Source organism: Heterodontus francisci, chromosome 5 (assembly GCF_036365525.1).
Source record: "Heterodontus francisci isolate sHetFra1 chromosome 5, sHetFra1.hap1, whole genome shotgun sequence".
Classification (NCBI taxonomy): Eukaryota; Metazoa; Chordata; class Chondrichthyes; order Heterodontiformes; family Heterodontidae; genus Heterodontus; species Heterodontus francisci.
This window is the reverse complement of record NC_090375.1, coordinates 27,555,541-27,570,874: the sequence shown is the minus strand read 5'-3', so window position 1 is coordinate 27,570,874 and position 15,334 is coordinate 27,555,541. Positions and strand designations below refer to the sequence as shown.

Below are 15,334 nucleotides of genomic sequence, written 5' to 3'. Positions count from 1 at the left end.
CCAGGTTAGCACCCAGGTGCTGAAGAAGAAATCTAACCCTGTCTACTGAGCCTTTATGTTTCAATAGCTAATTTTAACACGTAAAATGGCAAGAAGCTACCATATTTCACTGTGCTCTAAATGTTTAACATTCAAATCTTCAATAGTCAACGGCTAAAAAAATATATATTTAGGCTTTTACAATTAATACATGGCATATATTTGCAACATATAATCCACTTCACATGCTAGCTTATTGCATTAGACCAGAAAGATCAGAGTCAGATTATCATATTGAGATTGTGGGGAATAGATGTCAAAAGATATTGAGCTCTAAATGACTGATTTGCCAATTTATTAGAAATTGCTTCTCACCTGTAAATAGTGCTTTCCTGTTTGCTGGTCACAGCTTTTAGGTCAGTGAGCGCCAGAAAACGATCATGGAAATAATGAAGATGTAGTATACAGACCAGCAAAAAAGATGTGGGGATGAAAATACTGGTAAACAAATCTGTGACGGTGAATTTTTCTAATCCAAGGTCCTTCAATCTTTAACAAAAAGAAATAATATAATGCATAAGGTTTTCAAAGTAGCAGGTATCATATGAAAAAACATACAAATTAGGAGCAGGAGTAGGACATTCAGCCCCTCGAGCCTTCTCCTCCATTTGATAAGACCATGGCTGATCTGATTGTGACCTGAACACCACTTTCCTGTCTGCCCCCCCACCCCCCCCCACCCCCGCACCCCGCCACCCACATATTGACTCCCTTGCCATCAAGAATCTATCTACCTCTGCCATAAAAATATTCAATGACCCTGCCTCCACTGCTCTCTGGGGAACAGAATTCCACAGACTAACAACCCTCTGAAAGAAAAAAATTCTCCTCATCTCCGTCTTAAATGGGAGACCCCTTATTTTTAAACTGTGTCCCCTAGTTCTAGTCTCTCCCATAAGGGGAAACATCCTTTCAGCATCCACCATGTCAAGTCCCCTCAGGATCTTATATGTTTCAATAAGATCACCTCTCATTCTTCTGAACTCCAATGGATAAAGGCCCAATTTGTTCAACTTTTCCTCATAAGATAACTCCTTCTTCCCAGGAATCAGTCAAGTGAACCATCTCTGAACTGCTTCTAATGCAATTTTATTCATTCTTAAGTAAGGAGACCAAAACTGTACGCAGTACTGCAGATGTGGTCTCACCAACAGCCCGTACAACTGTAGCAAAACATCCTTACTTTTATATTTCATTCCCCTTGCAATAAACGACAACATTCCATTTGTCTTTCTAATCATTTCACAGAATCACAGAACCATTACAGTGCGGAAGGAGGCCATTTGGCCCATCGTGTCTGCACCGGCTCTTTGAAAGAGCAACTCCCTCAGTTCCATTCCCCTGCCTTCTCCCCATAACCCTGCACATTCTTCCTTTTCATATAACAGTCTAATTCCCTTTTGAATGCTTCAATTGAACCTGCCTCCACCATGTTCTCAGGCAGTGCATTCCAGACCTTAACCACTCGCTGCATGAAAAAGTTTTTCCTCACGTCACTTTTGCTTCTCTTACCAAATACTTTAAATCTGTGCTCTCTCGTTCTCGATCCTTTCACGAGTGGGAACAGTTCCTCTCTATCTACTCTGTCCAGACCCCTCATGATTTTGAATACCTCTATCAAATCACCTCTCAGCTTTCTCTTCTCCAAGGAAGATTCACTCCACGTGATATCAAGAAACGACTGAAGGCACTGGATAATGCAAAGGCTATGGGCCCTGACAACATTCTGGGAATAGTACTGAAGACCTGTGCTCCAGAACTTGCCACGCCCCTAGCCAAGCTGTTCCAATATAACACTGGTATCTACCCTGCAATGTGGAAAACTGCCCAGGTATGTCCTGTACACAAATAGCAGGACAGGTCCAATCTGGCCAATTACCGCCCCATCAGCCTGCTCTCAATCATCAGTAAGGTGATGGAAGGTGTCATCAACAGTGCTATTAAGCGACACTTGCTCAGCAATAACCTGCTCACTGACGCTCAGTTTGGGTTCCGCCAGGGCCACTCAGCTCCTGACCTCATTACAGCCTTGGTTCAAACATGGACAAAAGAGCTGAACTCGAGGTGAGGTGAGAGTGACTGCCCTTGACATCAAGGCAACATTTGACCGAGTTCTTCTTCTTCTTCTTCTTCTTCTTCTTTGGCCTCCTTGTCTCGAGAGACAATGGGTAAGTGCCTGGAGGTGGTCAGTGGTTTGTGAAGCAGTGCCTGGAGTGGCTATGAAGGCCAATTCTAGAGTGACAGACTCTTCCACAGGCACTGTAGATAAAATTAGTTGTTGGGGCTGTTGGCTCTCTGCTTGCGCTTCTGTCTTTTTTCATGCCAACAGCTAAGTCTCGTCGCCTGGCCACTCTTTAGCCCCACCTTTATGGCTGTCCGCCAGTTCTGCCGATCACTGGCAACTGACTCCCATGACTTGTGGTCAATGTCACAGGACTTCATGTCGCGTTTGCAGACGTCTTTAAAGCAGAGGTAGGTCTGATACCAGTGACGAGCTCGCTGTACAATGTGTTCTTGGGGATCCTGTCATCTTCCATGCGGCTCACATGGCCAAGCCATCTCAAGTGCCGCTGGCTCAGGAAGGTGTATATGCTGGGGATGTTGGTTGCCTCGAGGACGTCTGCTTTGGAAATACAGTCCTGCCACCTGATACTAAGGATTCTCCGGAGGCAGCGAAGATGGACTGAATTGAGACATCACTCTTGACTGACATACGTTGTCCAGGCCTCGCTGCCGTAGAGCAAGGTACTGAGGACACAGGCTTGATACACTTGGGCTTTTGTGTTCCGTGTCTGTGCGCCATTTTCCCACACTCTCTTAGCCAGTCTGGACATAGCAGCAGATGCCTTATCCCTGCGATTGTTGATTTCTGCATCGAGAGACAGGTGAACTCTTGAACCACTTCCAGAGCGTGGTCGCCGATATTGATGGATGGAGCATTTCTGATGTCCTGTCCCATGAAGTTCGTTTTCGAGTACGGCATCAAGAAGCCCGAGTAAAACTGAAGTCAATGGGAATCAGGGGGAAAACCCTCTGCTGGTTGGAGTCATACCTAGCGCAAAGGAAGATGGTTGTGGTTGTTGGAGGTCAATCATCTGAGCTCCAGGACATCACTGCAGGAGTTCCTCAGGGTAGTGTCCGAGGCCCAACCATCTTCAGCTGCTTCATCAGTGACCTTCCTTCAATCATAAGGTCAGAAGTGGGGATGCTCACTGATGATTGCACAATGTCCAGCACCATTCGCAACTCCTGATCCTGAAGCAGTCCATGTAGAAGTGCAGCAAGACTTGGACAATATCCAGGCTTGGGCTGATAAGTGGCAAGTAACATTCGCGCCACACAAGTGCCAGGCAATGACCATCTCCAACAAGAGAGAATCTAACCATCTCCCCTTGACACTCAATGGCATTACCATCGCTGAATCACACACTATCAACATCCTAGGGGATACCATTGACCAGAAACTGAACTGGAGTAGACTATATATACCATGGCTGCAAGAGCAGGTCAGAGGCTAGGAATACTGCGGCGAGTGACTCACCTCCTGACTCCCTAAAGCCTGTCCACCATCTACAAGGCACAAGTCAGAAGTGTGATGGAATACTCTACACTTGCCTGGATGGGTGCAGCTCCAACAACACTCAAGAAGCTCGACACCATCCATGGCAAAGCAGCCCGTATGATTGGCACCCCATCGACAAACATTCATTCCCTCCACCACCGACGCACAGTGGCAGCACTGTGCACCATCTACAAGATGCTCTGCAGCAATGCACCAAGGCTCCTTAGACAGCACCTTCCAAACCCACGACCTCTACCAACTAGAAGCACAAGGGCAGCAAATGCATGAAAACACCACCACCTGCAAGTTCCCCTCCAAGTCACACACCATCCTGACTTGGAACTATATCGCCGTTCCTTCACTGTCACTGGCTCAAAATCCTGGAACTCCCTTCCTAACAGCACTGTGGGTGTACCTACCCTACATGGACTGCAGTGGTTCAAGAAGGCAGCTCACCACCACCTTCTCGAGGACAATTAGGGATGGGCAATAAATGCTGGCCTGGCCAGTGATGCCCACATCCCATGAATGAATGAAAAAAAAGGAACAGTCCTAACTTCTCCAAACTATCTTCACAACTGAAGTTCTTTATCCCTGGAACCATTCTGGTGAATCTTTTCTGTACTCTATCCAATGCCGGTACATCTTTCCTAAAGTGCAGCGCCTAAAACTGGACGCAATACTCCGCTGAGGACGAACTTGCTGTAACTGCATACTAACTTTTTGTGAACATGTTCCAGGACACCCAGATCCCTTTGTGCCGCAGAGTTCTTCACTCTCTCTCTCCATTTAAATAGTATACTGCTTTTCTATTCTTCCTGCCGAAATGTTCACATTTTCCCACATTGTACTCCATCAGCAAAATGTTTGCCCACTCACTTACCCTATCTATATCCCTTTGCAGACTCTTTGGGCTGAATTCTATAAGCCAATGGCAGCCCGCCCATGCAGGCTGCAAGCCAAAGAGCCACCGCAATTCCATGCATGGCGCCTCATTTAAATAGCCAGGGCGGGCCGCTCCTCCGATCACATGGAAGGGCAGGCTGTCCGTCCCCGGCAATGGTATCAGCTGCCTGTGCGCAGGCATTGTATTACTCTATGACTGACACCATTTTTAAAGGGCTGTCAGCCCTACCAGGACATTTAAATATTTAAAGTGAAATTGAATTAAAATAAATAAATACATCTCTTTTGCCGCTCTCCCATCCCCCAATACCAATTAAATTAATTATTTGCCCTGTCCCTTCAAAACACTTACCTTCACAATCTGACCTTCTCCCCCCAAACTGCACAAACTCTAAATTTCCCACCATCCCCTACAACCATGATGTTAATTTGACTCCGCTTGCCCCCCCCCCCACCCCCACACTGAGAAACTTACCCTCCCCACCAGTGTTGCGCCTCATTTCCCCGGACAGGGATCCAAAGGCGCGGCAGTGGAGGCCGCTGGGGTGAAGATTGCGGCGGGACTTCAGGAGGCGATGGAAGAATCATTAATTTGTGATCCCATCACCGAAGGGGGGGGGGTGGTGGTGGGGTGCCACGAGGCCTCGCCGCTGCCAGCAATATCGGATTGGGCCCTGCCGGCGTCGAGGTCCATGGCAGGCCATATCTGGGGCCAGCCTCAGGCTACCACCTGCCACCGATCCCAACATCAAGGGTCTATAGAAACCAGCCCTTTATGTCATCTTCACAACTTTTACTCTCCGACCTATCCTTGTGTTGTCAGCAAATTTAGCAACCATACATTTGGTCCTTTCATCCAAGTCATTGATATAAATTGTAAATAGTTGAGACCCCAGCACTGATCGCTGTTGCAGTCCACTAGTTACAACCTGCCAACCTGAAAGCGACCCCTTTATCCCTACTCTCTGCTTCCTGTTATCTAACCAACCTCTATCCATGCTAACATGCTACCCCCTACAATCTCAGCTCTTATTTTGTGTAGTAACCTTTGATGTGGCACCTTAACAAATGCCTTTTGGAAATCCAATACACCAAATCTACAGGTTTCCTTTTAACCATATTACTTGTCACTCCCTCAAAGAACTCTATAATAAATTACTCAAACATGATTTCCCTTTCACAAAATCATGTTGACTCTGCCTAATCGCATTCAGAGTTTCTAAGTGCGCTGCTATAAACTCCTTAATAAGAGATTCCAGCATTTTCCCAATGACAGATGTTAGGCTAACTGGTTGCAGTTTCCTGCTTTCTGTCTCCCTCCTTTCTTGAATAAAGGACTTACATTTGCCATTTTCCAATCTCAAGGGACCTTTCCAGAATCTTGGGAATTTTGGAAATATACAACCAATGCATCTACTATCTCAGCAGTGATTTCTTTTAAGACCCTAGGATGCAGGCCATCAGGACCTGAGGGCTTGTCAGCCTTTAGTTCTAATAGTTTTCTCTGTACCCTTTCCCTGGTGATTGTAATTGTTTTAAATTTCTCCCTCCCTTTCACCTCTTGATTTGCAATTATTTCTGGGATGTTATTTGTGACTTCCACAGTGAAAGCAGACACAAAATATCTGTTCAACGCTTCCACCATTTCCTTATTTCCCATTAGTAATTCCACAGTCTCACTCTCTGGAGGACCAGTGCTCACTTTAGTTACTCTTTTCCTTTTTGTAGAAACACTTACTATCCATTTTTTATATTTCCAGCTAGTTTTTGCTCATACTATCATTTCTCCCTCATTATTCTTTTCGTCATTCTTTGTTGGTTTTTAAATTCTGTCTGATCTTCTGACCTACCACTAATCCTCACAGAATTGTAAGCTTTTTCTTTCAATTTCACACTATCCTTAACTTCCTTCGTTAGTCACGAATAGTGTGTCCTTTTGATAGATTCTGTCTTTCTCACTAGAATGTATCTTTGCTGAGACTTATGAAATATCTCCTTAAATGTCTGCCACTGCATCTCTACTGTCCTACCCTTTAATCTAATTTCCCAGTTCACTTTAGCTAGCTCTGCTTTCATGTCCTTGTAGTTGCCTTTATTTAAATTTAAAACACTAGTCTTAGATCCACACTTCTCCCTCTCAAACTGAATGCAAAATTCAATCATGTTATGATCACTGCTACTTAGAGGCTCCATTACTATGAGGTCATTGATTAATCCTGTCTCATTGCACATTATCAGGTCTAGAATAGCCTGCTCTCTGGTTGACTCTAGAACGTGCTACTCTAAGTAAGTGTCCCAAATATACTCTACGAGTTCACCTTCCAGGCTACCTTTGCCAATCTGATAGAAACATAGAAAACAGAAGCAGGAATAGGCCATTTGGCCCTTCAGGCCTGTTCTGCCATTCAAAAAAGATCATGACTGATCGTCTAATTCAGTACCCTGTTCCCGCTTTTTCCTCTTATCCCTTGATCCCTTTGGCATTAAGAAATATATCTATCTCCTTCTTGAATATATTTCATGATTTGGCCTCCACTGCCTTCTGCGGTAGAGAATTCCATAGGTTCACCACCCTCTGAGTGCAGAAATTTCTCCTCATCTCGGTTCTAAATGGCATGATTCATCCAATCTATATGCGGATTAAAATCACCCATGATTATTGCTGTACCTTTCTTACAAGCCCCATTATTTCTTCCTGCAAACTCTGTCCTACAGTGTAGTTACTGTTAGGAGGTCTATAAACTCCTCCCTTCTTACCTTTGCTATTTCTTGACAGGGATTTTATCCTGGCAATGGGGATCTCAACGTCCAGAAAAAGTGACACTGAAAACGCCGCATTCCCTCTTCTATAGGAGGCCTCCTGAATCTAGTGTCAATTAAGCACTTAAGTGGACTGCAGAGGGCCTTCCATGGGATCAAAGATCCTGGTGATGAAAGTCCCGCCCTCTGAGAGCTGCTGACCAATCAGAGCCTGGCAGCTCTTTCAATGAGCAGCGTCACTGCGGAGGTGGTGGCTGCTGCCAGTGGAGCACCTACCCGAGGACCAGGAGCAGTGGTCCACAGGAAGGTTAAGGTGGGAAGGGTCTCGTGGGGTGGGGGTCGTGGGGGAGGCCGATGTAGAGGTGGTGGGTAGCAAAAACAGGGGTGGGGGGGTGGTGACTCTCTGCGGGCCCCCCACTTCCCGATGCTGGGTTCCTTGTTTAGGTACTAAGTGCTTTTTCAGGAGGGAGCTCCACCTCTCCCCGGAGTCAGAAAACCCAGAGAGCAGCCAGCATGGTTTTTTTGTCCTGTGCTTCCTGTGCAGCGACAGGACCACCTGCTAATGGCTAATTGCAGCAGAGGGAGGAGGCCCTTAATTGGGCATTAATTGCCCAGTTAAGTGCCTCAATTGGCAGCACCAATTCACAGGCCATTCACAGGCCTTCCCACCCAAACTTACTTTTGGGAGAGCCCCTCTGCCACCATCCCACCCAATTATTGTGATAGAATATAGGTATAATAGGTTTAATTCGGTAGAATTTAGATATAGTTAATATAATATACCTTTTAGAATTAAAGATTGAATAAATGGTCAGTTTTCAAGACTCACTGACCTTCCCCTTTAAGAAGGCAGAGTTAAAAATTTCAAGGTCTTTCAAGGTCCCTGTTACAATAGAATGTGAACCAGAAACAAGTTGGAAAATCCATTTCAGTGTTTCTGTTGCCAGGGAATTGGATGATAAGCACACATTGAAATATCCTGTGTGACATCAGTAAAAGGTAGCCATAAATTTAATTAATTGATGGTGTTGGTAAATGTAGGCAGATTGACCCACGAAGAAAGTTCAAGCTACCAGAAAACACAATTATAGATAATAAAATAATAAATTAGAAATTGCATACAAAAACAGATGTCAAGTAAAGCCAATTATAAACATTTTGACCAGATAAATGCTCACAACATCAAGAGCAGGGGAATTCCAACAAAACATTAAGTGGAGATGTTAGTTAATGATTTTCCCATATATGGATCTTGAAAGCAAGAAAAACACACACAGAAAGGTAACACCTATATGCTAAAAGGTCAGATGACACCTTAGAAACAGTATAAACATAAGGGTATCTGAAGCAAAAATTAGAAGTGTTGAATTCCTCAAACAATACTTTTACCCTATGGTTTACTCGGGAAATTTAAGGTAAAAGTTTACTTTAAATTTTGATGGATATTCTAAGATATTTTGCTGTAACATTAGCAAGGTTAAACTTTTGGATTCTATGTTAGAAATAAGATTATGTGTTACATCTCTCAGTAATATCTGATATTGTGATATACTTATCCACTTAAAAGTGTTTTTCACATTAAATTCTTTAATAAATATATAGAAGTTAATAAATAGTCTCATGTAGTATTCTGTGTTAAACTACAAGAACCCACTCTCTGCGTCTCTTTAAGTGGAGAGATACATATTGAAGAGTTTCCCAGACCCTTATAATATCTGAGGTATTTACGACTTAGCCATAATTATCAAAAATAGGCTATTCAAAAGATGATAATATTCTCTGTTAGTTTTCTTTCTTTGAGGGAAAACTAGTTCAATTCTTTGGACCCAAATAAGTGTTGATAAGAATTTTTCTAGTTTGCACTTAATTAAAGGAGATTCATTGGGATATACGCCTGATTTGGTTTATTCCCTATAAGGGGATAAAGTCATAAATCACTTCATTATATGCTCTCCCTGCCTCCAAACCTGCCATGGGAAGAGCATAAAATTCCCCTCACTTATCTCTACCCAGACTGATTCTACATCTTGGGCTTTAGAACTAAGGACATCTCTCACCATGGTATTAATGACATCCGTAATTAACAGAACTACTTCACCACCTTTTCCTAGCTTCCTGTCCTTCCAGAAGGGCAAGTACCCTTGAATATTCAGGTCCCAGCCTTGGTCACCTTGCAGCCATGTCTCTGTAATGATTATCAGGTCATAATTATTTATTTCTAGTTGTGCTGACAATTCATCTGTTTTGTTACGAATGCTATGGGCATTCAGGTACAGAAGGCTGAATTTTACTGGCCCCTCGATGATGCGGGTTGCGGTGCAGAGGCCGGTAAAATTTTGCGGTGAGAGGCCCTGCCTTGACCCCCGACGTTGAGAAGGGACCGCCACATATTACCGCCAGCGGAGGGACCTCGGTATGCCCCCCCTCCCCCCGCTGCTCGGTGGTGGCACACCAATTACCATATTCAAAATGGTATTTACCTCTGCAAATTATGCAGCCCACCGCCGCTCAATGCACACTTCTGGATTTTACGTTGAACGGGCGGCCATCACGTGCCGTCCCGCTCCCGAGCAGAAAAGCCGGCGGGTCATCAGAGGCAGGAGGTTTCGTTACGGAAGGTAAGTTCTTATATTCAGGGGTCTCACTCTGCATACTGGAAGGGAGGAGGGAAGGGGGATATTCAGGGGTCTCACTCTGCATACTGGAAGGGAGGGGATAGCAGGGATCTCAGCTCTGCATTCTTAAAGGGAGAAGGGGGGTTCTGAGATTACTGGAGGGAAAGCTCTACAGGCATACAGGCATGAAGGGAGGTGCTGTGTACCCTCCCTTTGTAATCAGTGTACGTTCTGCGTTTGTTTGTGTTTGTGCAAGAGCACTGGCACTCTGGTCACCCTGTGTGTGGGGAGGGTGCCAGAAAGGGTAGGAGCATTAAGGTTATATGGATAATAAAAGTGAAATACTGCAGATGCTGGAAATCTGAAATAAAAACAAAAAATGCTGGAAATATTCAGCAGGTCTGGCAGCATCTGTGGAGAGAGAAGCAGAGTTAACATTTCAGGTTATATGGATGGTGGGGGCAATTGGTAGAGCTGGTATGACCTTTATGTGGTCATGCTGTGCCACTCTGAGTGTTGGCCAAGATGGGCAGTGCCATGCAATGCCACATGGTTGATCCATGAAAGCACTTGATGTACATGTCAACACCGATCCCTGCCCTGTTAGGAATCTTCGAATAAATGAAGAGTTAAACTTTATTTATCACATGGAAATGGGTATGTCTCAACCTAGATTGTGTGATCCGCTTCTCCTGAGGATCCATATACGCCGGAGCCAAAATCAACAGGCAGGAGCAGTCCACGTAGAGGCCCGCAGTTGTGAGCAGCAGTTCCCAAGGGGAGCTCGCCATTACAGCCACCGTGCATCTACAGGCCCCACATGGCATGTCACTGGATGTCAGAGCACCAGTGTCAGAAGCGTTTGTGCATGTAGAGAATTAGAATTAGAACATTACAGCGCAGTACAGGCCCTTCGGCCCTCGATGTTGCGCCGACCTGTGAAACCATCTGACCTACACTATTCCATTTTCATCCATATGTCTATCCAATGACCACTTAAATGCCCTTAAGGTTGGCGAGTCTACTACTGTTGCAGGCAGGGCGTTCCACGCCCCTACTACTCTCTGAGTAAAGAAACTACCTCTAACATCTGTCCTATATCTATCACCCCTCAACTTAAAGCTATGTCCCCTCGTGTTTGCCATCACCATCCGAGGAAAAAGACTCTCACTATCCACCCTATCTAACCCTCTGATTATCTTATATGTCTCTATTAAGTCACCTCTCCTCCTCCTTCTCTCCAATGAAAACAACCTCAAGTCCCTCAGCCTTTCCTCGTAAGACCTTCCCTCCATACCAGGCAACATCCTAGTAAATCTCCTCTGCACCCTTTCCAAAGCTTCCACATCCTTCCTATAATGCGGTGACCAGAACTGCACGCAATACTCCAGGTGCGGTCTCACCAGAGTTTTGTACAGCTGCAGTATGACCTCGTGGCTCCGAAACTCGATCCCCCTACTAATAAAAGCTAACACACCATATGCCTTCTTAACAGCCCTATTAACCTGGGTAGCAACTTTCAGGGATTTATGCACCTGGACACAAAGATCTCTCTATTCATCTACACTACCAAGAATCTTCCCATTAGCCCAGTACTCTGCATTCCTGTTACTCCTTCCAAAGTGAATCACCTCACACTTTTCCGCATTAAACTCCATTTGCCATCTCTCAGCCCAGCTCTGCAGCCTATCTATGTCCCTCTGTACCCTACAACATCCTTCGGCACTATCCACAACTCCACCGACCTTCGTGTCATCCGCAAATTTACTAACCCACCCTTCTACACCCTCTTCCAGGTCATTTATAAAAATGACAAACAGCAGTGGCCCCAAAACAGATCCTTGCGGTACACCACTAGTAACTAAACTCCAGGATGAACATTTGCCATCAACCACCACCCTCTGTCTTCTTTCAGCTAGCCAATTTCTGATCCAAAGCTCTAAATCACCTTCAACCCCATACTTCCGTATTTTCTGCAATAGTCTACCGCCTTACTGAAATCCATATACACCACATCCACTGCTTTACCCTCATCCACCTGTTTGGTCACCTTCTCGAAAAACTCAATAAGGTTTGTGAGGCACGACCTACCCTTCACAAAACTGTGCTGACTATCGCTAATGAACTTATTCTTTTCAAGATGATTATAAATCCTGTCTCTTATAACCTTTTCCAACATTTTGCCCACAACCGAAGTAAGGCTCACAGGTCTATAATTACCAGGGCTGTCTCTACTCCCCTTATTGAACAAGGGGACAACATTTGCTATCCTCCAGTCTTCCGGCACTAATCCTGTCGACAATGACGACATAAAGATCAAGGACAAAGGCTCTGCAATCTCCTCCCTGGCTTCCCAGAGAATCCTAGGATAAATCCCATCTGGCCCAGGGGACTTATCTATTTTCACACTTTCCTAAATTGCTAACAACTCCTCCTTGTGAACTTCAATCCCATCTAGCCTAGTAGTCTGAATTCTCCTCGACAACATTTTCTTTCTCTACTGTAAATACTGACGAAAAATATTCATTTAACGCTTCCCCTAACTCCTCTGATTCCACACACAACTTCCCACTACTATCCTTGATTGGCCCTAATCTAACTCTAGAGAGGGTGGTGACACGTCTCTGTGCCCTGCTCAAAGATGACCTGCAGCCTATGGGCTTCGGAGGATATCCTATGCCTGCGGTCCTCATAGTGGCAGCGATTCTCAAGCTTGACGCCTATGCAGCTTTTCAGGGGCCCATCAGAGACCTTTGGGGGGGTCACAGTCAGCAGTGCACCACTGCATCAGGGGGTCACCGATGCCCTATACCAGAAGACCATTGAGTATGTCCACTTCAGGACGGACTCTCACAGCCAAACCCAAAGGGCCATCGGGGTCAGCACCATTGTCGGAGATTCATAGGTTTTAATGTTCATAGACTGCAGCCATGTGGCCATTAGGCCTCCAGCCAGGCTACCACCTGCAGATGTCACCATTAAAGGAATCCTCTCAGTCTAGGTGCAGCTGGTATGTGATCACCATATGTGCTTCTTGCAAATCTTTGCCCGCTTCTCAGGTAGCTGCCATAACACCTGGGCCCTGTGCCAGTCCCTTCTGCCACTGCTGTTCACTGAACTGTCTGAGATGGAGGGGTGGATTCTTGGAGACAAGGCCTGTCCCTGGCAGACTTGGCTCCCGACACCAGTGAGAGACCCCACCATTGCTGCAGAGGAGATCTACAATGCCAGCCACTGAGCTACAAGAGCCACCATTGAGCAGGCGACTGGCAAGCTGAAAAAGTGCTTCCAATGCCTGGACAGATAGGGTAATGCCCTGTGCCACGGGCCAAAAAGACCAGCTCCTTTCTTTGCTCCTCGCTGTGCTCTGCACAACTATGCTCCCAATAGGGGCAGGCCTGGCATGATGAGGAGAGACATCAACAGGATTGCTCCTCGGACTATGGGGATGCTGAGGACCTACAACAGGCAAGGCGCATGGGAGGGTAGATGGCACCCTGGCTTTGAACACAGGGCTAGCAGTGAGCTAGGGATGTACAGCGGTGGCTAATCAGTGCTCCATAGGAACCGACATGAGCTCTGCAAGCCACACATCACTCTCGCTCACCTGCTGTGAGGCAGTCCACATTTGCAGCATCCAAGTATAAAACTTTAGAGGCAGCAGCTGATTGTCCATGTCACTGCTTGCATGGAGACGCTCATGAGTAACGGTGGCATGGCAATGAGGTTATTGCATATGTTGGCTCTCCTGAAGGGCCAACGGTGCAAAGGGATATGACATTGGCGCTACATGCTGACACACATCATTCACACAGAGAAAAGGACACACATATTGGTGAGGAACATTTAGTGAAAGAAGCATTTACATTGCTGTGACACCCATGCATTCCCATTTGTGTCAGAGTGTTCTCTGTAAATGCTTGCGAGTGCCCCTTCTCAGTATAACCTCTGCGCTAGCAACCTGACTGGAGGAAGGCTGCTGATCTGATTTCCCTTTGGCTGTGGATGCCTTTGGCGCTCGTACCCTGTGTGCACGAGGCCTAGAGCGAGCCGGCTGGCTGAGGTAATGCTCATTTATCCGCTTCCGGCATTGGATCCTTTGATGCCGGATGGCTCCATGGCTATTCACCTTCTCTGCCATTTTCAGCCATACTGCCTTGTTCAGGCATGAGGGCCTCTTCTTACCGTCACTGGTGAAAAGGACCTCCTACCAAGCCCACAGAGCCTGGAGGAGAGTGACCAAGGAGGCTTTGTTGAACTATTGGGCCACCCTAGAGCACCCTTCTGCCATTCTAGGCTTTGGGTGTGGTCCTTTAAATGTAAACGTGACTCCACCATGTAACTGCTCTAATCTCTGGCTGCAAGGTTTGTCTTGCACATGTTTGAAAACCAATGCAGGACAGGTGAGGAAATCTGTGCTGTTGTCATGATTTTTCAACTACTACACATCAACGCATGTTCATGAACACTTTGCTTCTGCAGGAGCTGATCATAGTTCTTGGTGTAATATTTCTAGTTTGCAATGCAGCTGGAATATGAACATATTTTCCTGTTTTTTAACAAAGATCGTTTAATTGCGGTTACATGTATTTTCACATAACAGTTGGCAGAGAAATGAATACTGATTCCGAAAGCATATTAGTCTGCGGCTTTTCACAGTCAGATGATTAGAAGCTCATAGTATGTAAATATTCTTCAATTATGGTTTTATTTCTGTGGAGAGAGAAGCAGAGTTAACGTTTCAGGTCAGTGACCCTTCTTCGGAACTGACGTTCTCCAGTTCTGAAGAAGGGTCACTGACCTGAAACGTTAACTCTGCTTCTCTCTCCACAGATGCTGCCAGACCTGCTGAGTATTTCCAGCATTTCTTGTTTTTATTTCAGATTTCCTGCATCCGCAGTATTTTGCTTTTATTTTATGGTTTTATTTCTGTTGTGTATTTGGATCAGGATCCCCAAAGACACATTGTACAGCGAGCTCGCCACTGGTATCAGACCCATCGGCCGTCCATGTCTCCGCTTTAAAGACGTCTGCAAACGCAACATCAAATCCTGTGACATTGATCACAAGTCGTGGGAGTCAGTTGCCAGCGTTCGACAGAGCTGGCGGACAGCCATAAAGACGGGGCTAAAGTGTGGCGAGTCGAAGAGACTTAGCAGTTGGCAGGAAAAAAGACAGAGGCGCAAGGGAAGAGCCAACTGTGTAACAGCCCTGACAATCAAATTTTTCTGCAGCACCTGTGGAAGAGCCTGTCACTCTAGAATTGGCCTTTATAGGCACTCCAGGCGCTGCTCCACACACCACTGACCACCTCCAGGCGCTTACCCATTGTCTCTCGAGATAAGGAGGCCCAAGAAGGATTTGCCTTTTATGGTACATTTAAGTCTCACGTCCTGGAATGTGCAAAATTAAGATTATTCATCCAGGTATGGCACACCTACAAGAAGCAATG

The 15,334-nt window shown here is 45.7% G+C and overlaps 1 protein-coding gene across 1 annotated transcript in view; it reads right to left on the bottom strand.

Moving 5' to 3' along the window:
- Positions 1-15,334, bottom strand: part of LOC137369779 (piezo-type mechanosensitive ion channel component 2-like) — a 1,207,705-nt gene that overhangs the window by 284,856 nt on the left and 907,515 nt on the right. The window contains exon 18 of the mRNA XM_068031235.1: positions 355-528. Coding sequence (XP_067887336.1) covers positions 355-528 — 174 coding nt within the window. The remainder of the gene's footprint in view (positions 1-354; positions 529-15,334) is intronic.